Source organism: Phaethon aethereus, assembly GCF_964289735.1.
Source record: "Phaethon aethereus genome assembly, chromosome: 26".
NCBI lineage: Eukaryota > Metazoa > Chordata > Aves > Phaethontiformes > Phaethontidae > Phaethon > Phaethon aethereus.
Window position 1 is genome coordinate 1,597,144 of NC_138602.1, and position 27,092 is coordinate 1,624,235.

The window sequence follows — 27,092 nt, forward strand, 5'->3', positions numbered from 1 at the left end:
CTTCTAACTCCGAGCCTGCGCTTCTGCAGAACCTGCCATCCATCCCTCCTAGCGAACCTTTTTTGCCATCCTCTTCTGCTGCTTCTGTCCAATCTGCTAATGCTTCTTTGTCTATTAAGCTAGCTTCTCTCCAGCACAAAACCTCCCGCCCCTCCTTTACAGTCCATCACCCGCCTCTGCCCCGTTTGGCGCTGGCACAGTCCGCGCCCATGATCACGCAGTCCAACGCAGCTGGCACGTCCGCTATGTGGGTTACACTTGGCATGCAGTCTCCTTATGCTTCGCACCTTTCTGGGGTTAAGCCACGATAAAGAGCTTGCTTAGCTAACAGTTCTTATTTTGTAAGGTAAGGCTAGAGGAAAAAAAAAAAAAAAAGAGGAGTTGTGTATCAGATGCTGAATCATGCTTCTTTTCAGCTATAGGTTGGGGATGGGCTCTGTGAAACAGAGAAAACTCTAAAATGTGGGAAGCAACTAATCTGATGGCGGAGGATGGAGAGTCTTAATGCTCTCTGTTCTGGGAGTCAGGATTTCTCGACAAGGAGTGCTTACAGTGGTAACTCTGGTCTGTCTCATCTGACATTAGGTTTATGTTCAGGTTGGGATCACTTCATGAAAATGTTTATTTCTGAAGATGAGTAATTAGGAGGAAATGTCTATTTTTAAGTATGGTTTTATACAGTTATTGGAAGTAGTTGTTGCCTACTTTGATTCCCCCCTCCCCTCTTCTTGCCCTCCGACACAGACTGTTGCATCTCCACAAGTCCATGTTCGCATAGCGTTAGGATGCGTGATGGTGCTGCTTTGTGACTGTATGTGGCAATGTGGTGCTCTTGTTTTTACTGTAGTCAACAACAGCTACTCTACATAATCATAAGGTTAAAAATCTCTAGGTTACAAGCTGCAGCTTTGCCTTGGAGAGCAAATACACTGGTCTTGCATTGCAGTTAATGTGCCCCCTGCATCACTGGAAAACACAACCACAGGAAGCAAAGAAGGGTTGTAATTTATCTGTGCACTGCAGCTTTATTGGACTTGCCTGCTAGGGCTAACAGTAACAGACTCCGTCAGATGCTGTATTTATGCTCACTTGGCAATCACTGGCTTACGGGGTAGACTGTGAATGAGACCATAGGGAATCTGCAGGGTTAACTGTGGTCCATGCTTCATAAAGGCTGGGGCCAGACAAGAGAGTGTTTCCAGAGACTGTATGCATTTTTACTGAAGCAGGTATTTAAATGCCTTTAGAGCAACTCCAGAATAAAGTGTACCACCACAGAGTTGGGTACTGTTGTTAATGAAGATACTCTGTGGCATCCTGATGTAACAACTTGTGCTTGCAAAGTTAAATCAGTATGTTAGGCCCCAGAGCTTGCTCCATGCTTTCTTGTAGGCCTTTGATGTTGTTGCTGTTCACTGATACCAAAACTACATACAATATATGGTTGAATACTCTTTACCGCTATAAAACATGACTCAATTACAATATACCTGAGAGATTCTTTTGACTGTGCATTGTGTATAGCGTCTTCATAATCAAATTGCTCCACAGACATGAACAAACCCTCATTAGGCTTTTGTGAGGCACGTAAGTATTACCACCATCCCTCTATACGAGAAATTGAGGCTGAGGAGGAGTTTTGAGTAATGTGGTCCCTGTGTGCCAGCAGAGACCTACAGTGTGATGTGGTAACAGACTTGAAAGACTCTGAGTAGAAACAAGATGGGAGAGAAGGGGTGAGGAGGGTTAGCTTGGGATTTTGTATATATGAGCGACTCAAGCGAGAACAGTGTGGAAGCCTTCTGCAGACGCAGTTGCCTTACCTGGAACTGAGGTCGTATTGGGCTAGACCACACCATCGAATGTGATGGTCCCTGTCACAAAAAGATTCTGAGCAAAATAAGCAAGGCACAAAAGTGATGTACGGAGAAAGGTAGCTGGATTGTGGAGCAAAGGAGCAGAAATAATGCTACCAGGAGATGGTGTATGACAGATGTACCGTAGTGAACCTAGGTCAGTATTCGAGCAGTTTCATTGACTTTGGTGTGAACACATGTGCTCAGAGTTCCTGATGATCCACCCCCCCCCTTGACTTGCTATCAGTCACAGGAGAACAGAGTTCAGTATGGTTACGCTGTCAGAAAGCTTTAAAAACTGCAATAGCCAGGAGGGGCAGCGTGTCACTCTTGGAGGCATCCTTTCTGTCTAATTGCGGTTGGGTCGAGAGTTACTGCTGCTTTGTTGGCTAACAAGGTCTTGGAGCAATGTAGAAATGATTGACACATCTAACACACAGTAGATTTTTGTCTTTTATTTAGATGAGTCTCTTCCTCTCCTCCTGTTGTGCAGGTAACTAGGATTTCTACCTCAACCCAATGTGACCTATGCAAGGACAACGTGGACCAACTTCACTCGGCTTCCACTGAAAGGTGCTCACCTGGCCTGTGCAGGGGTTTCTACTCTCTTACTACTGGACAAAATAAAACCATAAAAAGACCTAAACAACAGAGAAAAGAATATTTACTGTGAATCTGAGTAAAAAAGAAAAAAAAAAAAGGCAAAAGAAATGCTTAAAGCTCCAGTTTGTATTGTTGATAGTTTAGATAAAGTATTTATCTTTTTTTAAAGTGAAAACAATTTTGACTTATTTTATTCCACCTAGAATCATAAATACAACTTATTATTAAATTCTCTGAATAATAAAGGACTGGCACACCAGCAGAGATGTAAAGAGCCTCCTCTTGGTGCTATTTCATCCGTCAGAACTGTGCCTCTAGTTTGTACCCGTGGTGCTGAATTTGGAGGGTTGACCAATGCCAAACCCAGTTCTCAGAAAGGTCTGCAGTTTATTTATTCAACTTACTCTGTTCATATACCAAAATCCTCTTGGTTTGCAGCAGTGTGAGCTACACAGAATGGCAGTCTTTTATCTAATGTTCTGTTTTAATTTGAACTGAGCCAGGCGCTCTGTTAACTGGGTGGTTTTTAATTGTGTTCGTTACAAACAAGAGCTCGGTACTCCCCTCTGGAGTGGCAGCTAGAGTACCTGGGGTGGCCCAGGCACGCTCAGCCAACGCAGGCACAGTTTGAACAGAAGAAATTAAAGTCCTGCCCCGTTCAAACTACTTCACTGGGCCATTTGCAGTTGCTGGTGGCACTCGAGTCACTGTGAATTTTGGTAGCTAGTCTGGTAACTTGTTTTGGGATGTCATTGGCATATGAACAGGGTGCATAATCACTGGTATTGGTCAGGCCCTTTTTACCAACGTTGGGAAGACTGAACGTAGTGCTTCTGTACTGGTGCAGGTAGCACATTATCTCAGCTTGTTGTTTTTGTTCCAAGTACAATGTATTTTGTTCGTAGGGTTTTGATACTTGATTCAGAAATGGCTTAGCCGTGTACATTTATCGACAAAGTACATTTTGCTTTTGTATTTCTTTGCTTTCAGTGGGTCTAAATGGTAGTTCACAAAAACACCACAATCTAGCTTACCATGCTGCCACGCTATCAAACTGGTGCAGTTAATTGTATTGTGACTTGGTGTTCTGTGTACAGAAAGTGCCGCTCCGAGCAGCGGCTGTATTTTATAGAGATGTGATGAAAAATTATAAATTTCATATACTTTATTTCATTTATTTTTAGATTGTACAATGCACAGTAAGCTTGTAAAAACTTATTTATTTAAGTGCACAAAGTGAGGAGAAGGATGATCCATTAAGTAGAAATCACGTTGGTCTGTAGTTCAGACTGGATCAAGCACCAATAAAGGAAACTACAGTAAAAGAAAGGGAATTGCAACAGCAAAATGACTAGAATAAAAACCCATTTAGGCTTTGGGACATATCGGCCTGCTAGCCCCGATACTCTGAGGGGTGGCACTGACTGCTCTGTGTCAGAGGCACTTGCTGTCCTTCAATCCCTTCTGGGTCACCAGTGCTCCCCAATGAGTCTCCCGCCTCCAGGAATGCGGCATTCACCTTAGACTTGAGCCGTGCCTTACCAGCCACCTGGTGGAGCATCCCGCAGTCACAAAAAGCTGGGCTGAACGCATTAGCCATTTAACTCCTGCCCCTGTGTTTGAAGTAGGCAAGATACCTCTGCCCTTGTGTGCTCTATCCTGCTGCCTGGATCCAGGAGGAACAGCTGTGAGTGCCATGCTGGCTGTCTTCAAGAGAGCGGTGGGGGAGAGGTACCGTAGCAGCTCCTACCCTCTACAGACTTCAGTCAGGCTCCTTTTTCTGTACCTCATCCCTGGCAATCTTAGTAGAGATTTAGGACAAAGTGCAGATATTTTGTTGATTCCTAAGTGTGTCTTCCATAGGCAGCCTTTGTGTGCAGAAACTGTTGATCTAGCTTTGCCTTTTTTTTCACTGGAAAGGGAAGGGATTGATAGCCCTGGAAATCAGGGACATTTTGGAACTGTTTTCTGCTTTGCGTGTGGGAGAGGACTTGACAGCGGTGTGCCCTGCTGAGTTATTAACAGCAAGGTGAAAACCTGGAAAAGGGCAAAAATGCTCAGAGGGTGATAGCTGAGAAACATCCAGTAGCTTCTAGTAGAAGCCGTACACAGTGTATGTCCTGGAATCCAGGAAGACAATGTAACCCAGATGTTTTGCAGCTGGGAGTTGGGCAGTTCCAGCTTCTTCCAGATCCTTGGGTAACTGGAAGTTGCAGAGTTTCCTTAGCATCCTTCCCAGCAAATGGCAGAGTGCTCAGGTCTTTGAAAGCTTTAAAACGGTAGGCTGTGCCTGAGCAATTGCTGGAGGGGCAGCAGCCTTAATTACATGTCTCCCCTACTGTTTATATCCCTGATGAGAGAGATGAGGAAATAAAGGTAGAAGCTTTTAATCACTCTGCTTTTATCAGAGCCTTTTCAGAAAGGGACCAAGATGCCCTGTTCCTTGGACCTTTTGTGCCCACCTTCATCTCAAACCACAGAAGACATCCAGCAGGGGAACTCGGCTGCCATCACTTGTTCTGTATGGGGAGGATTTGCCTGTGCTCATACCCGAGGTGCTCACAAGACACACGCAAAGATGCCCATTTGGAGAAGGAACGGACTCGCAGAGCTCTGTCGAACCTGCTGTGCTTTCCAACACCTGCTTGAGGCCTGTGTCGCCCAGCTGGCTCCTGGCACTCCTTGGCTGAAGAAGATAGCCAAACCCTTGTTGTGGGAATGACTTTGCTCTGAGGTTCACAGCATTTCAGGAATCGGTGTCTGGTGAGCAAGACAGAACTGTCAGACAAGGTTTAGTGGTGGACTTGGCAGTGTTAGGTTTATGGTTGGACTTGATGATCTTAAAAGTTCTTTGATTCTGTGTTTGTATGACCCTTTGGAGCAGGGTCAAACTCCCCAGGCACGGAGTTTGTCATTTGCTCTCCAGTGGGTGCTGTGGAAAACCCTCTCTGTCCTTCAGTGTCGCCTGCAGTAGCAGGTGCTTTGGTGATCAGTAGCCAGCCAGTGTCTACTGCAGGACTCGCTCACGAGCAGGCACTGGAAAGCAGCAGCAGAAGCCTGCTCACTGTCACTGAGCCCACGTGTCCTACAAAGACGTTTTCAATTACCCAGCATTTTAGAGTCTGTGACTCTCCAGCCATTGTCCGGGAAGGCCAAAGGAAACCAGACACTGACCCAGGACTAAACGCATAGTTGGGATATACCTGAAAAGGATTCAGACTGCTGGCTGACCTGCTGAGCATCTGCTTCAGCTTCCTGGGGCCCGTTGGGACCTCGCCTTCATCTACCTCTGCATCACCTCTGTGCTGTCATTCCCAGTGACCTGGTGTTTCCACCTTGGCAGCTCCTGCTGCAGGAGTCCAGAGCTGCTCTAGCCTTGCCAGTGTCTTCCACCCATGCCTGGCACCATCGGCACCTTCACCTTGTAATGTGTTGTGCAATGGCAATGCATTTCACTTGTGTGGCAGCTCTAATCTAAATCTTTGAGATGCGCTTCCAGGAAGGTGCCTGATAAGCTAAAGCTTGTAGGGAGCAGTGTGGGATGGGAAGCCAGGCGAGTGCAGGTTTTGGACTGATGTCTTAATATTGTGTTAGCTGGGAGATGTTGCCAAGAGATTTGTGGTGTTGTCTTCACCACGCCCTGATCTTTTATCGCTTTGCCATAATCTCGGGCAAGTTCAGCTTGTTTCTCCTCTGTCTGCAAAACGGGGAGAGCGTTCACCATGCCATAGGGTTGCTGAAGGAATAGCTCTTTGAGATGTTACATATGGCTGCAAGAATAAGACCCTTGTGACCCTATCGTAGGAGTGCTGTGCCAGAGGTCTGAAAGCTGCTTTCAATAATTGGAAATACTTTTGAGTAATCAAAGCCAAACAGCCAGTTCCAAAAAGGAATTCCATTTGTGTGACCACATCCTGCCGGGTCCAGTCATTTCATGGCTGTCACACATGTTCCTTCTCCTCCACGCCACTGCTGCCAGTGAGGAACTCGTCAGGAAGCTAAAATACATCTTGTAGCACATACATTGCCAAAAAAAAATGGAACTTCCTGAGCGTTGTGCTGAGCAAAACCTGTGCCCCGCTGCTAAATGTCAGCCGTGGGGAACAAGCCTTGCACGCTCTTCCTTTTTTGGTGATTTGCTACCTCTGGCTTGCGCTTGCCGGGTTCAGTCCACTGAGACCCACTGTGCTGTGAAACTGGGAATGCTCCAAAAGCACTAAACCTAAACTCGCTGTTTTCTGCTGATTAGTCATTCAGCAACAATTCTTCCATTAGCCAGGGGTGCATGGGGCACCCAGCAGTCAGTTTTCTCTGCTTCTCATGTAGCTGAGGGAGAAAGTGGCTGGAAGATGTAGAGGCTTGGTTTCTGGTGTGCCGGATGACGGAGAAGTCGAGCTGTCCCTGCATTGCCTCTCGTTTTGGTGCAAACGAGGCTGTTGCCGTTAGGAAGGTGTGGATCTGGACAACCATAATGATGGCAAGCATCTTCACCTCTCTTAGTTCAGGTAGTGGATGCAATGGGAGAGAGATGAAGGGGGAAGCTGCTTTTTGGGGAAACTGCCAACAACAGGGAGTGCAGCGTGTCCTCAATGTACCTGACGTTTAGAGACAGAGCACCACCTCTGACCAGTTTCTTCTAATAGCAGGAACTCGGGCATCTCCTTGGCCAGACAAATGTAGAAATATTAGAAATATTTTCCTGTGCTTCCATCCCATTTCCTTCCTTCCTCGTGGTGATAGCTGCTTTGTCTTTTAGCACATGGTTTGCGCTCACCGTGCCGTTGGCTGGGGTTTGGCTTGGCTCTGTGTGTGGGCTCAGCCTGGTTATGAAGCCTGAATTTCCCCTGTGCCAGGACTTTCTGGTGGGATGGGCATGTGGGGATGAAGGTGAGCTTGTAGGGTCTGAATCTTCACTGACAGTCATTGAAGTACCCCAGGCAGGTAGGTTGCATCACTTGATTGTGAAGGGATCTGCGAGTCACAGGTTTTGTGAATCAAGAGCTTTCAAATCCCCAGGACTTGAGACTCCTCAGCCTGAAACTTGCCCAACTGTTTGTCACACTCAGTTACTTAGCCTCACGTCAAAGCGTTGAACAGCTTTTTTCTTTCTTTAGTCAAACTTAATACCCAAGGAAGTAACTTCTTCATTTGAAATCTGCTGTGCAGATGGGTTTCAGGCTTGATAAGCTCTTCTGTTGCATCTGACTTAAACATCTCAAAATGGAGCATTGCTTCAATGCTGCTTGGCCATCGTGGCTGGTCAGGGTTGACTGCGTGGCTCGGTGCAGCATGGTCAGGTGTGTGGCTGCGTGTAGATGCCTGCCTTCACCCTGCTGGGGACAAGTTTCCTTCTGAGAGGCGTTGGTGACACTTCTCTTTACAGACATATCTGGGATAGTTGCTTTGCCTCAGAAAATAAATGGGAGGGGTGTGAGCAGGAAGGAGATGGCTGTAAGCCAGATCTGCCCTGCCTGCTTTTGTTGCAGCGCAGATTCATACCGAATGCAGTGGGGCTACAACAGCGTTTGCAGGTCGGGTGCTCCGCACCACGGCAGATTTACTCCCCGTGGTGATCAGGTTCTGTCTCATCCCAGCCTTTCCTGCAGAGGAGGCTGTGTCTTCCCCTACTGCTGGGCTTCCCTTCCCAGGAGAAGGTCTTTTATTCTGGAGTGATGAGGACATGGACAGGCAGCTTGGGGTTGCTTCCAGGGACCTGCGTGGTTTGATTCTTGCTAGGATTGTGTATTTGGAAAGCAGCATCTGCTCCCCGCACCCATTATTTTTCCACTTGGAAGAGAGTCCAAGCAGAGGAGAGGCTGTGCGATTGCATCGTGGGGGAGAGCATCAGCGGATGCAGAGCTGGTATCTGCAGCAGGGTGGACTTGGCTCTCGTTCAGGTGATGGTTTTTTGTGGGACACAGTCACTGTGAGCAGTTTGAGGGCCAGCATACGCTTTCATTTCCTCCGAGTTTTTCAGAGGGCCCACCTCTTTGTGACTCCTGTGGATGCATCGGTGGCCCTCGCACGAGGACCTGTGGGACCTGTGCCCTCATTGCTGGCACAAGGTGTTCCCCAACAGTGGTGTCGCTGTAGGCAGCAGGATGGCTCTGCAGAACGAAGCACGTGTCCGGGTCCAGCCCTGCAGACCTGGGAGGTTTGCGGGATTGGGCCTCGACGCTAGAAAAGGGCGTGCGGTTCCCTGCCCCGCTCAAGGTTTTGCCGCATTGCTGGAAGAGGAGACTTCCAGTGCTGGGAGCTTGTTTTCAAGCTGCTGATCATGACTCCCCTCCCGGCTCAGACTGCCCCGTGGCCTTTCCTCGGCCGGGTCTGGAGTTGGTGCTATCACCTCTGAGCACTCGTAACACCCACGCGCGTCCCCAGCCCGGGGTCGCCGTCCCTCGCTCGCTGGAGCCGGCTGGTGCCGATGGCAGGTGCTGCTTGCAGAAGAGCCGTTCCTTAGGGCTTGGTAGCTTTGTCCTAGTGCCGACGTTGAGGCGGCTCTGGTTGATCAAGTCCCGTGTGTAACCCATTTGCTTTCTGTGTTGAAATCAGACCTTTCAATACAGGGTGTGGAAACCTGAAGATGATTGATGCATTTTTTTTTTTTTTTCTTGGAGGGAGTTATCCCACCTCACGCAGGTGACTGTCTTGAAAAATTCTGCTTTTGTTGTTTTGCCTGAGCCAAAAGCATAAAGAGGATTAAGCATTGGGAGCTCTAAACGGTGATTTCTTCAGTTAAGGAATGGAAGTTGTACAGTGGACTGCAAACCAACAATAATGTATCTTAAAATCACAGTTTGGGGAGAAGAAACTAGACAGTGTTTTTGTGAACTATCTTTGCAGTACTGAGGAAAAATCACAAGAATTGGATTTTTTGGAAGCACAGATGTGTAGTCAGTGTACGAGTATTTGAAGTTTAATGGCTGTTAAAGATTTTTTCCACCTTTTTTTGCTCCGACATTTCCGTAACTTGCATATCAGGTTTTCACTAAAAGATGGATAACCGGTTTTAAAAATGTTGTGCCATATTTTATTTATCCTTATGCATTATAAATATATATATCTATTTAGACTGAATATTGCAATAAAAGATGCTATTATTGTGAACTTCAGGGTTTAAACCTGAGACAAAAAAATGGGAAATAACTTCTCCAGTATATTTGCTGTTTGCGACCCTCTTTCTGAGGAGGTTTCTTAAGTTTTGATAGTTTAAAAACAAAATCACGTCTTAAAATTCAAAATTTTATGATGCTAACCCTGAAGTTCTCAAGTTTGTGATCCTTTGTTTTTGTCAAGGTACATCTGGTTGCTTTTCTGGTGCAAGTCAAATCATTCTTTAGCAAGGTCTTGTTTCTGGAGTTAGGAGGAAAAGGTGGAATGGGTTGATTCATCCTGCTTGGCTTTTTTAACCTATTAATCTTTTAAGCGATCAGTTTCAAATTAAACAACTTTTTAGGTCTCTGTTCTACTTAAACTTTTTAGGAGTGAGAGCCTGCCCTCGCTGAGTGGGACTTTGATGGGGAAAGCAGTAGATTTTGAGGTTGCTGTTGCTCAGGAATTGATTAGTAAACTTTTAACTACTAATAAAAATCCGTTTTTCAATGGATTTTTTAAAAAACCCATTTTCTTAGAACAGTGATATGGGATGTTTCCTAGTGAATAGGAATTAGTTTATATAATTTAGCCTATTAAACTGAATTATTTAAAATTCAAACTTCCCCTAATTTATCTTTTTTTTGGTTTTTTTTTTTTTTATACTGGTAAGTTGTCCTGTCATTCCTTTCATTCTTCCATAGAAGTAGCGTGAATTCTTCTGGTGTGTATATATGTATGTATAATATATATATTTCCACCCTGCCTTTCTAATTCTCCACAATGTAAGAGTTAGTTTTTTCTCCCCTCCCTCCACTTAATTTCTTGTGTCTTTACCTTGATTTGTAATTGAAACAATGCTTTGAAGTTTTGTCTTTATATTAAAGTGTATGTATTTTAATACACCGTACTGTTGTGGAGTTTCACTGCTTCAGCAGGACAGGCGTCAGCGGGGGACGGCGCTCGGCCTCCACCGAGGAAACGAGATGTTCTGGACCGCAGCTTTATCAGCCGGCGCAGGCAGGGACAGGCCCCGGCTTCTCTCCCCCATGTCCTGACCTGGGCAGCGCGTTTCGCTCTGGCAAAGCTGAGGACAGTTAAGCTCTCAGGGTTTAGCACACTAGTGACGTTACAAACCCACCCTTGTGACATTTCCTATTTACCCTTTTAGCCAGTAATTTCACCGGTGTAACTGAAATCAGCCAGGCGCTGTGTTTAAAGGTTGGGAGCGATGGCCATAATGCCTTCTAAGCTAACTCGCTGTAGGATTCTTAAAATGCGATGAAGGCCCTGCTTCACTGAACACTTGTACAGCTCGTGGAATGTGAGAAGGCTCTAGATAGGTTTTTAGGTGCTGGGAACATGTTGCAGCACCAGTCTGACCCAGCTCATCTTCCTAAATACGTTTGTCACTCAAGCTACTGCCAAGCACTCGGCTCCGCTAGCAAAAAGCCTCTAAAAATCCCATTGTGGAGCCATCCGCAGCTCTGAACGGGCGCCTTACCTCCAACCACCCCACCGCTCCTTCTCACGGGACTGAAGGCACCGGCTCTTCAGTGCATCCGCTGCTGCTCCTGCATCGGCGACCACTGCTGCGACACCTCCTCTAGCGCGAGCTGCTGGTGGTCGGGCGAGATGCCCGGTCACCCTGGGGCTGCGCTGGGCCCTGACTCGCTGCGGCCACCCCTCCCCAGCCAAGGCTGTGGTTTCTTAGAACAGCTCTGACTGCCACAAAGATTAAAACAAGTCTTTATTGGAAATGATCACTGTACAACAGATAAATGGCTTCAGTACGCTTTCAGGTAGCCTGTACACGGCGCTCACTGGAACAGGCCACTGAAATACAAACAGCATAGTGACCAGAGTACGAAAAATGAACAATTGTCTATAAATCACCAGCAGATGATGCAGATCTCAAAGTGCCTAGAAGTACCATCTTCCCTAACTCCTGAAACCTAACCCAGTGTCCTGGAGCTCTTCTAGAAGTTGATCTAAGTAAGTTACTGGGCCTGCCACTGGCCCGTGTAACTCTTCACAGCATTTGTCTTACATTCAGTTAAGAAATGTCATTGTTGCCTCTTAAATAAGCGTTGGGATTCTCTCTTGCTCACCCAACTGTTCCCCTTAACATCTAAATAAAATGCCCATTTTATGTACAGTGAAGATGGTGGGTGCCAGCTCTACCTTCTGAAAGGCGTGTAAGGGAGGACACTAGCACACAGTTGAGAACTGTCAGCTACTGAAGGTGGCTGGCAGAAGAGAGGTGAGCCTTGCTGTAGCACTAGAATTTCATTTGCTAGAAATGACTGAACGTTGGCAGAATTCCTGGGGTTTTATTTATATATGGGTTGACTTTGCGTATTGAAGAATTCGCTCATGCTGAACCTTGAGGAGTTGAGTTTGGACGTGGACATTCTGCCTCTGAAACTGGCTGCCAGGAGCTGCAGAAGCACCCGCTGCTGGCACAGCAATGCCGAAGCCAGAGAGCTGCGGTACCTGTGGTGGGGGAGCCCACGTCTGCTCTGCTCAGCCCGCACTACAGAAGACGGGGGCTGCAGCACAGCTCTGGTTATCCTGCTGCTGAGCCTGAGGCACGTCCGTCCTCTCTCGAGTGACCAGACAGAGGAGTCTCTTTTTTCACAGTAAGTAAAGCTGCTACATACCCCGTCAGCATGTCAGGAACATACCCCTGCACTGAGGTAAAGCAGAGTAAGCTTGTGAGGATTAAAATGCACTTTTAAGTCATCTGAGGACACTAATTCCCTAAAGCAAAAGCTCTTGTATGCTCCGGCTTTTAATCCCTCATTGCTGCTTCCACGAGTCACCATCTGTCTTCAAATCCACCCTATTTCCTGCTTCCACCCTGTCATGCCCTCAGCTTATTATGCAGGACAGCTGCCCCTCTGCTTATTTTGGTAATTTCTGGAGCAAGCACCTGGAATGATTGAAGGGAAAGGGAGTATCTGGGGAAGGAAAGGAAAAATCTTGGCTTTGAGGTTAAAAGTAAAGCATTGGTGACATCTGCCACTCTCCTGGTACCCAGCAGCATGAGGTAAATAGGGGCAGCCAGGCCACTAAAGCTTGCAATATGGGCTCTTGGTTCAGCGTTAATTCCCAGCCAAAGAGGAAGAGACCCAAAACTTCCCTTCGAGCCCTGATCACAGCACAGGCTCCTCTCCCCCACCTCGCTCACCACATGCTGGTTAGCTGCAGAGCAGCCTTCCTGCTAGCCGGGTGGAACAAAGCCCAGAGTTGCCAACCTCCAAGGCTCAGGCCAAGCCCTTGTGCTGCGTTCACCTGCCCCAGCGGTGAGTCGAGTTCCTTCTGTCACCAACTGGCTGACAATGTTACCTGGGACCTTCCCAAGGGCCTTTCCTGGAGTTTTTCCTGGTCCAGTTGCAATACTGCAGCTGGCTGTGTCCTCTGCTGCTGCAGGAGTCAGGAAACTGGACGTCCTGCAGCCCCGGGTGCAGGTGGGGGGAGCATCTTTCCAGCCCTCATCTCTGGCCATTTTCCTGCCTGCAGCCAGAGTGATGGCTGAAGGTGCAGAGCCTCAAGCAGAGATCTTCCTTAATGCTTTTCTCTTCATTACAGGAGCCCCAGGGAAGGCCACCCTTGTTCCCTGGCAGCTCGCTGTGACCTTGGCACAGTTTTCTGGTCTTTAAATACTCACAAAGGGGAGAAAAGCTGCAGCAATGGCTCAGGGAACAGAAGTGTTAATGCTCCCTGGGCTTAACTTCTGCGTGCCCAGGAGCTCAAACATCCAGCCAAAGCGGAGCAGTTCCAGTCTGTACAAACCCCTCCATCTGGCTTTCCTCTCCGGGAAGCTGAGTAACTGCACAGCTTAGCCCAGCCCACAGCACTGCAGAGGGAGGCAGGATCACGACACAGCCCTGTCTTCGCTCCCCTGTGCTTTGCAGCTTTGCTCACTAATGCGTTTGTGAGAGTGCTCTAACAGGCTGTAGCATGGGCTTCATCAGGCCTCTAGGAACTTGCACCACCTGCTCGGAGAAGGGAAAAGAAGAAAACAACCCCAAAAGGCAGGTGCTAGTGGCTGCAGAGACACTGCTGCCTGGACAGGGATGCCCCCTTCCTGCCAGCTGGAGCTGTGGCTGAGCACTCCCCATGTTAACGGAAGGCTTCCTGCTCCTCCTCATGCAACAGCTTGGCCAGCAGGCTCTGCTAGCAGGTCTCAGCACCCAAAAGGGCTTTGCAATGAACTGGAGAGGGCATGACAGGGTTAACCCTGCAAGCAGAGACATGCAATCGGCTGGAGCATCCTCTTGCAGCAAAAAACCCTTGATGGCTCCCTTGGAGACTGCAGGAAGACTCTGAGCCAGAAAAGCCAAGTAGCTCCATGCAGGGAGGAAGAGGTGGGCTAGAGCTGCCTCAGGGCCTGTCCCAGGAGCTCCAGGTGCTCGGAGCTCTGTTCAGTCCCTGCCGCCTCTGCTCTCGCTAGGAGCCAGGGTGGTTTTACTCCCAGCACCGCAGCAATGCCGTGTCAGCTCAAGGGCACAGTCTGCAAGGGAGCAGTTAAGACTAGCTGCCTCCACAGCTGGGGCAAGTGGGAATGTGCAATGAATTCCTTTTAAAAAAAATCATACAAAATTATTTGGCTAATAAATTAAAAAGTCACTTGGTCACCGCTGTGCGGAATTGCTGCTGTTCTTCCTGGGGGGGTTGTGTGTGTGGGGGTGACCCTCCGGGGCAAGCCCAGGGCCAGAAGCTAGTTCAGCCCAGGCGAGGGGATTATTGCTTGCGTGTTCCCAGCTGGAAGCGGGCTTCCTCGGAGATCCCATACTGCTCCAGGGGGTCCTGCAGCAAGAGCACAGGGAAGGCACCAGTAAGACGTAGACAAGGGAGGAGGCCAGCAGGACGGTACCTCAACCAGTCCACAGTCTGGCACGATGCTGGGCTGGGCGCTGATTCCAGTCATATGCTGGATTTTCCCCAGTCCATCCCCTGGCTGCTGTTCATGGTACAGAAAGTCAAGCAGGCTGCAGGTAGGACACAGCAGATAACCAAGGTTCATGCGCCATATTCAGTCCCTGCTGGCACAGGAGCGCATGGGTAAGCCACAGCCACCTCAAGCAGGGATGCTCCGAGGAGCCTGGCAGAGGTCTGAGCAGCATCTCACGCCACATACGCTCTGATCTGGCCAGGGCTGCCTGTGAACTCCCCCAGAGAACCAGTGGGAGTCTGGCTACAAACCTTGGGCTGCTCTGCCAGTGGAAGAGGGCGAGTATGAGAGCCAGAGCCAAGCATGACAACACAGGCTGCTCAGCAGAGGAAGACTCTCAGGTCTGGCTGTTGAGACCATGGCTTCAGGAACTGGCTTACTACGGACCTCCTTCATACACAGGGCAGAAAAGAGCCTTGTGCAGGACAGTTGGCAGCAACACCCGAGATCACCAGCCCCTGCTCCAGTCCAAACCCACAGGTCACCACGTGACAAGCTGACTTCAAGGGACTCACCTTCCCTGTCATTTTCTGGATCTCATTCCGGTAGAAAATCAAGCTCCTCCTCATGAACTCATAGCTGTAAGACAGGAACAGACCATGTGGCAGGCTGAGCAGAAAAGGATGTGGAGAAGTTTCAGATGCTATTTAGAGCTGAAGGGAAGCTTGCTCGGGAGGAGACGACCACTTTCCTCCCTGGGTTCACCACAAGCTGATCCCAGAAAATGAACAGCAGAGAGCATACAACGCAGACCTTGCACGAGTGGCTCATCTTACCTGGCTCGTTTGAGTGCCTCAATCCACTCCTGACACTGCTCTCCACTGTCACATTCAAAGCAGTATTTTCTCTCCGGCTCCTCAATGAAACCTGCCAGGGATAAGGAGAGGGCTTAAGGGAGGTCCTGGCAGAGCTGCCTGTGCTCTCCTGTCTCCCTCCCCAGCAACAGCCAGACTCTGCCAGGCCACAATTAGCACCTCTGTTCAACAAAGGTGATCTGTGAACAAGCTGGTAATCCAGGCCTCTGTCCCCTCTTCCCTTACCCTGGATGGCTCCCGGCCAGCCTGGAGCAGCGGCCTATAGCATTCGTCAGCTTACAGCAGCCAAAGACTTCAGAGAGGAAAGAGCGAGAGCTCGGACCTGAACCAGACCAATGTGGCCAGATTTGGGACTGAAACTCCCTGAGCCTCCTTGCAAACAGTCACCAGAAATTTAGTAATAAGGTGTAAAATGGCCCTGAGGAAGTGATTTTGATATATGCAGAGGGCAGCCATCTGAGGAATTGAATCGCACTCGGAGAAGGCAGTGACCTTTCTTTGCTTGAGGCTTTGGGGAATTTGGTACTGTGCACAGTGGAAAGCAAGTCCCCATGCAACTCCAGTTCTTTACCAAGACAGAATCAGGACATCTAATTAATTACATTGTCCCCAGAGCTCTGCTCTTTAATACACAGTCCACAGAGATCTAGGCTGCTGCTGCGAAATAACTGGGTCAGACTGCATCAAACCCCTCAGGGCTGCTATGCGGGGACATCGGTTTTAACGCTTTTCTCAGGAATCCTCATTCACCAGGGCTCCCGACAGTCTTAAACCCCCAGAAATTCAGAGCGTGGTGCTTAGAGAGATCGGTATGTTCAGACTGTTTGAGGGTCCTTTGGAGACACTGAGACCACCACCTCTCCTGGCTAAAAGAGGAGACAAGGTTCTGTGCAGAAAAGCAGCTGTGCCCGACAACCAGGCCAAAAGATACGGAGATGTCCTTGGAGAAACATCCTGTTATTTTCGCCACATACCTCTCGCACAATGATTAGTTGTTGGATGAAAGGCTGCTTACAAAGGACGACACACCACGAGCCAGCTGGAGCCATGGCTATCAACACAAGGACAAACAGCGTGGTGGGAGGATTGGTGCTACATTAGCCCGACAGATGGTTTATCTGAGGCTCACTTTTTTTTGATAAAATGCAATAGCACAGAAGCAACAATCTGTCAATACCAAACCCTCCTGGATTTCCACATGCACTAAGCCATGGTCTGTCTATTGTTGCTGTTTCTCTCCTCACATGCAGCTGTGCAAATCACAGACTGTTTCAGCCAGCAATTGAAATACTGCTGTCCTCAGGATGGGGCACGGCGACGCCAGAGCAACAGCTGGCAGCCGACGAGGAGAAGGGCTGAGCAGCACTAACCCCACTGTTACCAGAGAAACAGAGGGAAAAGCAGCAGAAAGTTTCTTTTCACGTAGCACTATTTGCCATACGGTGAACATGCATGCAGAACTCACTGATTGAGAAGACATTCTCCTCCTCTTTGGTGATCCTGCAGTGCTCCAGCAGCAGAGCTCCAATGGGCTGGAAAAGACCCGGAGAGAGGGTTTAACCCACATCATCCACCAGTGCGACAGGGGTCTGAGTTTGCCTTTTAAATGGGTTTCATAACCTGGTGCTACTTTTAAAGTAATTCAGTCTAATTGCATGAACGTGCCATGTTCTTTTAATCGACCTTTTTGTGTCTGCTGACACGTTTCATTATGCTAGTCTTACCTGCAACACTTTGCACGAATTAATTAGGTGTTAAACATTTCTACTTACTCAGACTCAGCCTGGACTTTAGCATTTTTTTCTGTGATGCGAAGGCAGTGAAGAAATTTACTTCCTTGTTCAGTAAATCAAATGAGTATGAAATATTTAACATGACACACAAAACAGTTTGCATCAGACTTCGTAAGGGCAGTCCTCAAGCCTTGCAAGAGGTTAAGAAGAGCATGTTGATGAACTAGAACAGCTCAGGATACAGAGACAAACGGTAGGTCCTATTTGCTCGCCAGTGCACACTAAGCAAGGACATGAGAACCAAAGGGTGATACAAGCCACAAACAAAAGCAGTCCACAAGTGAATTCTTTTGTCCAAGTTACACAAAACTAGAGAGGCAAATAAGGCAGCAGGGACAATACTGAAAAACCTGTTTTAGTCTGTATTTCTGGCACATCGGTTTTACATTAGCACCCTCCACCCATGTGCTGAACTATATTTGATCCATTCAAGAACATCCTCTCCCCTTCCATTGGAACACTCACAAGTGCTTACAGATAAGCACCAGAAAAGGCAACAGCAGAGCACCAGCAAAAGGGACGTGTTGTGTCCTCAGAGCCTTGTACTACACCAGTGCAGGAGCCACAGCTGCATCTTTACACACAGACACGTGCCGGAGCGACCGCTCAGAGTCTCGGCTCTACCCAGAGAACTGCGACTGCAGCGCTAGTGAAGCGGCGATTAGCAACTGCACTTCAGCAGAAAGGAGAAGAGAGTATCTCTGAAAACAGGAGCTCAGCCGTTACCAGAGTAAAATATTTATGATGGTCTAAAAATGCCACTAAAAGCTTTCCAGTCCCTTTGTTTGTAGCACCAGCATGCACACAGCACCTTTCTTCACACACATTATTAAGATTACTTTTATATTCATTTTCCAACCAAAAACTCTTTAGCAACAGTTAGCAAGGGGTTCATTAAAAATAACCAGATCTCAGCAGCGGCAAAGCCGGAAACAGAACCCAAAGGTTCTGTCCCTCATCTCTTTTTTTCTGGACCCAAAGAGGGCTTCTGTAGGCCCAAAATAACAATAGTGACAGGGCGTGGCCACATAAGTTTCCCAATAACAGTGAGCACTGTACACAAGTAAAATTCCTGGCAAAAAAAAAAAGAAACAATGCTAATTCTTTTCCCAGGAGAGCAAAACATAAGCTTCCCTCACAGTTTGGCACGATAAGGCACAGTCCTACAAACAAACATTACAGACTCCACATTTGGCAGTTTTGGGGCAGTGATTATGTTTAAAAGATTTGTTCCAAGCTCACAGGAGCTGCACCTGGTTGTGGGTAGATGGCAGTGCTGTTCTCACCCCTATGAGTTTTTGCTGAGTTGATGGAACAGGAAATGTGGGTGCTCTGTCCTGGCTCTGGCAGCCTAGCGCCGTACCATTTTACAAAGTTCACACAATCAATTCACAGAAAAAGAAGAGAGAGGGAGGAAAACAAACAACAGCAACAACATCAGATTCCATACCTCTGCTTCGTCTGTCCGGAAGTAGAAGAGAAAGTTGACAACAAGCTTCACGAGGCGTTTCTTTAACACTGCAAAGAAAAAGTGTTCAGGTGGGTGGAATGGCCAAGCCAGCCAGCACACGGGCAGAGGGAAGCCCCTTCCACCCCTGCCAGCACCCAGCACGGCACCCATTCAACCAAACCTATGGGGAAGAGCCTAGAGGAGCTCGTGGCACCCCACCGGCTCCAGAAGGGCACTCTCTGCATTGACCCTGCTGTGCTGCCCTCGGCTGAACCACAGCCACAGGGTGACAAAGTCACTTTGCAGCTTCTCGAGTGGCTTCTGGGCAGACAGAGCCCACGGCACCGCGTCACTGACACACACATGATGCGGCCGCCTGACCGATGGGACCTCAGCCACCCCCAGGGAATGCTCCGAGTCCCGGCGGAGCCCCTGCCTGGGGCTGCCAGCACAGACGTCACCTCTAAGGGACAAAGCCCCCCAGACGCTGCAGGTCCTTGGGTGGAGGAAAGGCCCAGGACAAGGGAGAGAGTTTCTTTAACACTCATACTCCAGTGCTGGTTTGCAAGGAAATTTGCTGCGAGATTTCAGGAAAGAGACACTTCCTCCGATCCCCTGGCCCCTCGTGGCCCCTCCCAGCCACGCTGCCCCCAGCTGCACCCCATCTCTCCAGTCCAGGCTCCCAGTCCAGACACAGCACCTCCCCCTCTACCCCCCCCCCGATCCTGTACACCCCAGACTAGATGCTGCCACTCGTGCTCCCCAGTCCTACACACCAGTATATTCCCGGCTGTGCCTCCCAATACCCCCAGTTCTGCCCTACTCCTGCCCACCCAATACAGCCAGTACTACCTCCCACCCAGTACTCCCAGTCCTGGCCTAGTCCTACTCGCCGTTTCCCAGTCCTGCCCCAGGGCGCCCAGTTCTCCCAGTCCCTCTCCCCTTTTAGTCCTGTCCCCCAGCAACTCCAGTGCTGGCCCTCCAGCTACCCCCGGCCCTGCCCCACACTCTCACCAGCCGCCGCCAGCCCCTCCCCTCAGCCCTTCCCAGCCCCCCCTCACCGCTCCCCTTCTTGGGCACCCGCATCAAGATCTCCGCGGCCTTCTCGGCGGGCTGCCGGGCCAGGGACAGCAGCTCCCGCTCGTTGTACCGCATGGCGAGGCCCCCCCCGCCGCCTACGGCTGCCCCATCGCCCCGGCCGCGCCCGCCGCCCGCGCCCCGGAAGCGCTCCCGCGCGCCCCGGAAGCGCTCGTGCCGGAAGCCGGAAGTGGCGGGGGGCAGCGCGCATGCGCGGCGCGGGAGCGGGGCGTGGGGCTGCGGGCGCCGGTACGGGCCGGGGGGGGGGGGGGCTGAGGGGAAGCTGGGGCCTGGTCGGGGGGTGGGGGGGTCCGTGCTGGGGGGGAGCAGGGCGTGTGGGGCCTTGATTCTACTTGAGGGGCGGGGGCGGGGGCGGGGGTGAGTGTGTGTGACCCTTGCTGAGGGGCTGGGGGGTGTTTTGGGGGAGGGGGTGTTGATCCGTGCTGAGGTCCTGGGGGTGTTTGAGGGGGAATTTGAACCTTGCTGAGGTACTGAGGAGGCCTTCGACCTTTGCGGGGGTGCTTTGACCCTTGCTCAGGGGTTGGAGGGTGTTCGAGGGGGCTCTGGCCCTTGCTGAGGGGCTGGGGATGTTTGAGAGGGGCTTTGATGCTTACTGGGGAGCATCTGGGGGGGGCTTTGACCCTTGCTGAGGGCCTGGAGGGTGTTTGAGGGGGGTTGACCCTTGCTGGGAGGCGTTTGAGGGGGAGTTTTACTCTTGCTGAGGGGCTGGGGGTCTCTGTGGCATTCCTGCAAAGGTCTTACCCTTGTTGGGGGTGCCTGTATGTGTGTGGGGACGTGAGGGGGGGCTGTGGCCCGTGCTGAGGGAAGGGGGACTCTGAGACCTCACTTGGGGCTTAGGGACAGTGTGCAGAGGCCCTGACCTTGCCAAGGGGACTGGGGGGGAGCTCTGACCCTTGCAGAGGGTTTGGGGCTGGGTGGAGGGGCATTGAGGTGGTGGGGCAGTGCTGAACCTTGGTGGTGGAGAGGGGCTTTGGCCCGCAGCAGGTTCTGGGGCTGTTCGCTATCAAGGTGGAGAGTTGGACGCTCCAGGTCAGGAGTCCTGGGGGAAGTCACTGGTGGGGCTGCTGTGCATGACCCAGGGGAATACATCTCTGCATAGAAGAAGGGGCTGAGGAGATGGGAAGGGCTCTGGGGCTTGTTATTTTGGACCATTTTACTTCTACTCAACTGACTGAGTCAGTGGTACGAGACCTGCTCTGTTTGAAATTGCGTCACGTGTCGAGTGTCCAGGGCATGGTTTGTTGTGCTTGTCTCGTGTCCTTACCGACGGGTCTAAATAGTGGTGTGATCTCCAGGTTGGGAAGAGCATTCGCTATCACTCACATTGCATTTCCTCATTTTTGCAGACTCTCTCTTTCTCCATAAGTACCTGAAGCACAGAAGTTGCCATCATGGATTTTCAGCATCGTCCTGGAGGTAAAACTGGAAGCGGAGGCGTAGCCTCTGCCTCAGAAAGTAACCGAGACCGCAGGGAGAGGCTCCGGCAGCTGGCTTTGGAGACCATCGACATCAACAAGGTGAGCCTTGGCCTCTGCCTGTGCAGGAAAGAAAAGACACGTGGCACCCGTCCTGCAGACTGTTGTGGGGATAAGTTTAGAGCTTTGCCTGAGCAAAATAATGGGATATTTTAGCGGAGAGTTGTGGATTGAAATTAATTATTTCTATTTCTGGTAATGTGGGAGTTGAACAAGAAACGTTTGTGGCAGGGCTCACCAGAGAGGTGCCAGCGCTTGTGTATTCAAGTAGCTGTTACTACATTATTTTCAGCCTCCTTGGGACTGGTTCGTATTTTGTTATTTCTTGCCTGGAGCTGGGTATGCTGTCACCAGTTAACAAAGCTGCTATTGTTTCTCTCTGTTTTCATAGTCCAAAAGCAGTGCTGTGCTATTAATTTAAATCTACAAACTCAGTTCTTCCAGTGTAGCAGAAGTTCAGCATTAAATATTTTGATTATTCTGTTGTTTTGCCACTTATTTTGCATGTAACTTTCTAATAAATCTCTTCCTAGGACCCCTATTTTATGAAAAATCACTTGGGCTCTTATGAATGCAAGCTTTGCCTAACGCTGCACAACAATGAGGTGAGTTGAACAGCTGTCTGTCTTGATCTCAGCAGTAGCTAGTTTAGAATAATCGTCGCTTCAAGTGCGAGAACCTGGGACATGCCTGATGACTGACTGCTGAAGAGAGCGTGGGTGAGTGGTGGCTTGTATGTTCTAAGCCTGACAGTCTGTGACAGTTCAGTACTTGAGAGCATTCTGCAGTGTTTGAGTAAGATTGCTTTCTGCTAAGGATTAAAATATCCTTGTCAATGTATGACATAACCTCTCTTCTGTGACAAGTATCTTTTAGTGTAGGAGCAGTCCTGTCTTCATTTAACTTTCTTCTGCCTTGTTCTTTATTTCAGGGAAGTTACTTAGCGCATACACAGGGGAAGAAGCATCAGACCAATTTGTAAGTCATTTTCCACTGTAGCTTTGTTCTCCATTACTGAAGCACTTTAAAATGATGATTGTGTGCATCTATAAATATAAATTTTGACCTCCATTGTACAGTAGCACACTGTGCTTGAATGTTCTTTCACTGTATGTGTTTCCTAGTGAGCAGCCTGGCACTAGCCAGCAGGTACAGACCAGATGTGCTCCAAAAACGGTGCTGGCAAGCTGCATTTTGAGCTCAAGTTCAAAGTCCGTTGTGAGATTTTTGAAGGAAGGGGCGGGAAAGAGTTGTAAAACCAAACTGTCTTGAGTCTAGTTGTAAAGACCTGGTTTTGTGAATACAGGTGGGGAGAAATTTGTGAGTTTTATTTTAAGAAATCCAGTTTGCTTTGGTTTAGATGACTAGCTTGTGGGGTTTTTTCTTTGTTATTTCAAGAAACAAGTCTTCTCAAATCCATCTGTGGAGATGGGCACCAAGGTCATCTTGGGGTTGGATGAGATCATTTTGATGACAGCCTTTAATCAGGGGAAGGCATAAATACAACGGGCCTGTAGTGGTGCACGTGGAAGAGAAATAGCAGGTTTTCTTGGCATGTTGTCTGTGAAGTGTTGAATATTCCGTGGTGAGGGATTCGGACTGCTCCTAGCGTATCCTTTAGAAAAAAGTGTGGCCAAGCTTTTAAATACGGCACATTTCAAATTAATCCAGGGCCCGTCGAGCTGCCAAGGAAGCTAAGGAAGCCCCTGCCCAGCCCGCACCAGAAAAAGTCAAAGTGGAAGTAAAGAAATTTGTGAAAATTGGACGACCGGGTTATAAAGGTATGTCAGGGTTGTCTGTCATAGGAGATGCCTAAAGCCTGCTGGAGCTTGCCTGAAGTGCACTGCTGTGGATGTGAATTATTAATTAGTCTTTTTAGCAGATCTGTCCATGAATAAGATATCATCTCCTGATGTCCTTTATTGTTTAAATTACCCATGGAACATCTCTTTATTGCTGACAATCAAGTGGGAACCGTTTTAATAATAGATTGGTATGTCTCAGTCTTTCAGTTCTTATTGGTAGCCATGCAGGAGATGATGACATTGTTTCAGTCTCTCTTCTTTTATTGTGCTGTACCATCTTTCACTAGTGCACGTAAATCACTCATTGCATGTATAGCTCAAGTTTTTTCTCTGAACTCTTCACTGTGGTGTTCTGGCCTTCAGTACAAAACTCGTCTGCTTTATCTCCCAGCTTTGTTCTGCGGTGCACAGTGTCTTTGCCCCATGGCAGCTGAATTTCAGTAGGAATCCTTCACAGTGTCGATTAAAGACAATGTGGAGTTTTGTTTGATAAATGGGAGAAAAATTGTGTAATACTTTGTTGTTGGAAGCTTTGTGTGTTTCCTAGGGCAGAAATAACGTTGCTCTAACCTTGCTATGTGATGTACTGAGCTTTCTTACTTTCTTTACAGTGACCAAACAGAGAGATCCAGAAACAGGCCAGCAGAGCCTTCTCTTCCAGGTAAGGGCGCTGTTAAAATTCTTGGTGTTCAGGTTATCCAAGTACAAGTGCTGCTAAATGAGCAGTTCTTTACAGGATTCATGAAATAAATCCATAAATAAAAAAGGCCTTATCTTGCTAGTCCCCTGCTGCTGATTGTGTCAAGCAAATCCCTGATCACAGTTGTCAAGCTTTTTCCTTCGGTGGCACTAAGTTTTCTGTTTGGAGCTGGTCTCTCGATATGCTTCATACTTGAGGGATTTGTTTTGTACAGAGAGGGAGTGAAAAGGGGATGTTCTCCTTAACACTGCAATAACACCCCAACAGATTGATTATCCAGAGATTGCAGAAAGTATCATGCCTCGTCATCGGTTCATGTCAGCCTATGAGCAAAGGATTGAGCCCCCTGATAGACGCTGGCAATACCTTTTGATGGCAGCGGAGCCCTATGAGACCATAGCTTTCAAGGTAAGATTAATTAACTCATTATTGGGCAAGTTCCCTCCCCATGTTTTCCAAGACATTAATTCCCAGTGAGCATTATTATAGACTTCATGTTCTAGCCTTCGGGGGGTTAATGGAGTGGAAAGGGGGGGTCAAGAGGACATGACTGGAAGTCATTAAACCCGGATGAGAATTAGTGGAGGACTCTGGCATGAAAACTAGGCTGTGTGCTGAGCTCTGGGGAGCCATTGAATTCTCAGTGTCTGGCACAGAAAGGAGCCTTCTGGGCTTTGCTCCTCAGCCTTTGTGCAGATGTTAAGAGAGGGTTTTTTGCCAGCACACTTGTCCTTGACCGATAGGGAAGTAACTTAATTCTTTCCTGCCCCCATCTCTATCTAATAACATCTGAGACTAGCGCATCTCACAAAGGCCCGGAATAACTGTGCTTATCTTGCAGGCTCTGGTGCTAAAAAGGGCCATTGAGCTAATCTGGTGGTGCTAAGAATAGCTCCGTATTCTTTTTTTGTTGCAGGTGCCAAGCAGAGAAATCGACAAAGCGGAAGGAAAGTTTTGGACCCACTGGAACAGGGAAACCAAACAGGTAGCTGGAGCACTGCAACACCTTTCATAAGGGTTAAAGAGGGAGCAGGAGGGCAGAGCAGCTTGGGGGGAAAGGCAATGCAGGGAGAGTGCACACCAATCGTATCCGTGCTGGCTTTGATGCTAAAATGTTCATTCCTTCCATGCAACTGTGCAGTGACTCCTCGTGACAGAAATCATCTTTCTGAGGACTTAACCTGGGAGGTAGAGTCCTCGGTTGCTGCCAGCAGCAGGAGAAGGGTGCATAAACGTGCAACACCGTGTCCTCTCTGGCTCTTTGTTGCATGTTTCCTGCCCGCAGCTGTCTGTGGTGAGCCTCTGGCGTGGATGTACTCACTGGGTACCGCACGTGAGAGCAGGGGATGAACACGTAGTGGGGGATACCAACCCCGTCGCAGACAGCTTAGTGCTTAGAACAAGTTTTAGAAGAGTTAAAGTGCTGGACGAGACTGGTGCAAGTCATGAATGCTGCCGATGTAGAAAGGCAGCCATGATCTGTGGAGGAAACGGGTCAGGAGATGTCCGAGCTGTGTTGTGTGATGGCATAGAATTGTCCTGAGGACTAATTGTTCCCTTCTCTTTGCTTTTCTCCCCTCCCCAGTTCTTCCTTCAATTCCACTTCAAGATGGAGAAGCCCCCAGCTCCCCCAAACCTCCCTCCAGGGCCCCCAACAGTGAAGCGGCCTCCTCCGCCGCCACTGATGAACGGCTTGCCCCCAAGGCCACCTCTGCCGGACTCCATGCCGCCGCCGCCTCCAGGAGGCATGACTCTGCCTCCTATGCCTCCCTCTGGACCAGTGCCACCACCCCCAGTGCCACCTCAGCTGCCACCAGCACCCGGTGTACCTCCCCCTGCTCCTCTGCCACCCATGATGAGACCACCTCTCCCCACAGAGGGGCCAGGCACTATCCCCCCTCCGCCTCCCTCCAACTGAAGCCCCTCCTGAACTCGGTCCCGCTGGACTCCTCTAGCTCTTATCTTTTTATATGCAGATCACAACTGATTGAGAGAAATATTCTGTTTTGTATGCCTGTGAATTGACTAGATCCTGTAGGTTCATTAAAAGGTTTTCAATTTTCCTTTCTCTATGTTTTCCTGTGTCTTGGTTAAAAATGTCTTCAAATTTCTTTAGCCCTTAGACATAGAAAACATTCCCAGTCTGGTGACATTTTGGGAATTCTCTGAAGAGTAGGCAAAGGATTAGAAATCTCTAGGCACCTCACCGACTTCTAACTGACGTAGCTCCATCAACCTCAGCTCAGCTGTGTTGGCTTAACGTATTACTCCCTCTTAGACAGCTTGATGTGCATTCCATAAATTACCAGCCAGTTAATCAGTTGCTATTCAACTGAAGTCCTTTATCAAGCCATTTATTTGGTGATGGGGAGACTTGTCACAGACACACAAGAGGGATTCTGTTACTGCATCCCCAGTAATCACAGCAGTGGGCAGAATGGAGGGCAGGCAGAATTTTCTAAATCCTGTTTTCTCTGTCTTCCTGCTGAATTACGGTTTCAATCGGAAGAGCATCGCTCCTGCTGTGTTTGGAAACCTCCTATCTCCTCCCGGTGCCAGAGCACTGTACCGTAGCTTGGTACCATCTTTCAACTGGCAACACCTCTGCTGCGGAAATCACTTTGGGCTGCTTCTCGGGAGTCCTTGAAACGCGCCAGACTTGAGATTTCACTGACAACTTAAGAAAGAATCGTCCTTCCCCGGTACGCAGCCGCCTGGCGCCTACCCGCTGCTCTCTAGGCTGTTTAGGCCAAACGTGGGTTCACAAAGCTCAGTGCTCTCGGTGGGGGTGGCAGGGATCTCTGGGAATGTTCAGTCAAAAGAAATTGCCAAAGTTGCAGTGGTATGAAATCTTAGTTTATTATTATAATTTATTAAATGTTGTCTGTACCATTATGAAGCACCTACTGTCAGGTATGATTTTTATTGTATATATCCTAGTAGACTAGTTTTGGCAAGCTTTTCATTCTCTGTGGGTTTATTTATACTAAATGTTTCCTTCAAACAACCATTTGGTTCCCATTAAAAGTAGAAGTTCTTCGATTTCTCCTCTCTGCCCTTTCCAGGATTCATCTCGCTGACCTGGGGCATCTCAGCGTGGGATGCCGGGGTGCCCAACCCACACTTGCTCTTGGCCAGTGCCTGGCTCGTTTCACGGATGGCGGAGGAGGCTGTGCTGGCCACAGCCCTGCGGCTGCTGGCCCATTTGATGGAGGAATCTGAGTCTTTGCCGCCTTCTGCTGGCCTGAGAGGGATCCCACCTGGAGCCGTGCAAAGGCCAGAGTTGGGCAGAGTGCGTCCAACCCTCGCTGGCATTACCAGAAGCAGTTTGGCTCAAGCTGAGCTGGCCCGATGCCTGAATCAGCTCGTGTGGCCCTTCCCTTTGCCCAGTGCGTGTCCCTTGTCACAGCTCCTGTGGAAGCGAGGGCCGCCTCCACCAGCCCTT

At 49.1% G+C, this 27,092-nt stretch overlaps 3 protein-coding genes across 3 annotated transcripts in view; 2 read left to right on the plus strand and 1 right to left on the minus strand.

Annotated features, from left to right (window-relative positions):
* DOT1L (DOT1 like histone lysine methyltransferase) overlaps positions 1–2,764 on the plus strand; it is a gene marked incomplete at its 5' end in the record, with an annotated part of 71,035 nt that extends 68,271 nt beyond the window's left edge. The window contains one exon of the mRNA XM_082011111.1: positions 2,350–2,764. Coding sequence (XP_081867237.1) covers positions 2,350–2,357 — 8 coding nt within the window. The 3' untranslated portion in view covers positions 2,358–2,764. The remainder of the gene's footprint in view (positions 1–2,349) is intronic.
* Positions 2,765–14,300: 11,536 nt separating this feature from the next.
* PLEKHJ1 (pleckstrin homology domain containing J1) lies at positions 14,301–19,730 on the minus strand (the record flags this gene model as incomplete). The annotated part of the gene is made up of 6 exons (XM_082011005.1): positions 19,631–19,730; positions 18,570–18,637; positions 16,792–16,858; positions 15,288–15,378; positions 15,027–15,090; positions 14,301–14,366 (listed from the first exon to the last, which is right to left on the minus strand). The coding sequence occupies exons 1-6, from the start codon at positions 19,722–19,724 to the stop codon at positions 14,301–14,303; spliced, it is 450 nt and encodes a 149-aa protein (XP_081867131.1). The 5' UTR covers positions 19,725–19,730.
* A 1,328-nt stretch (positions 19,731–21,058) lies between these two features.
* On the plus strand, positions 21,059–25,565 carry SF3A2 (splicing factor 3a subunit 2; the record flags this gene model as incomplete). The annotated part of the gene is made up of 8 exons (XM_082011078.1): positions 21,059–21,184; positions 21,676–21,747; positions 22,074–22,120; positions 22,814–22,923; positions 23,559–23,608; positions 23,915–24,055; positions 24,564–24,632; positions 25,233–25,565. 8 exons carry the CDS (start codon positions 21,059–21,061, stop codon positions 25,563–25,565), a joined length of 948 nt encoding a protein of 315 aa, XP_081867204.1.
* Between the last annotated feature and the right edge of the window lie 1,527 nt (positions 25,566–27,092).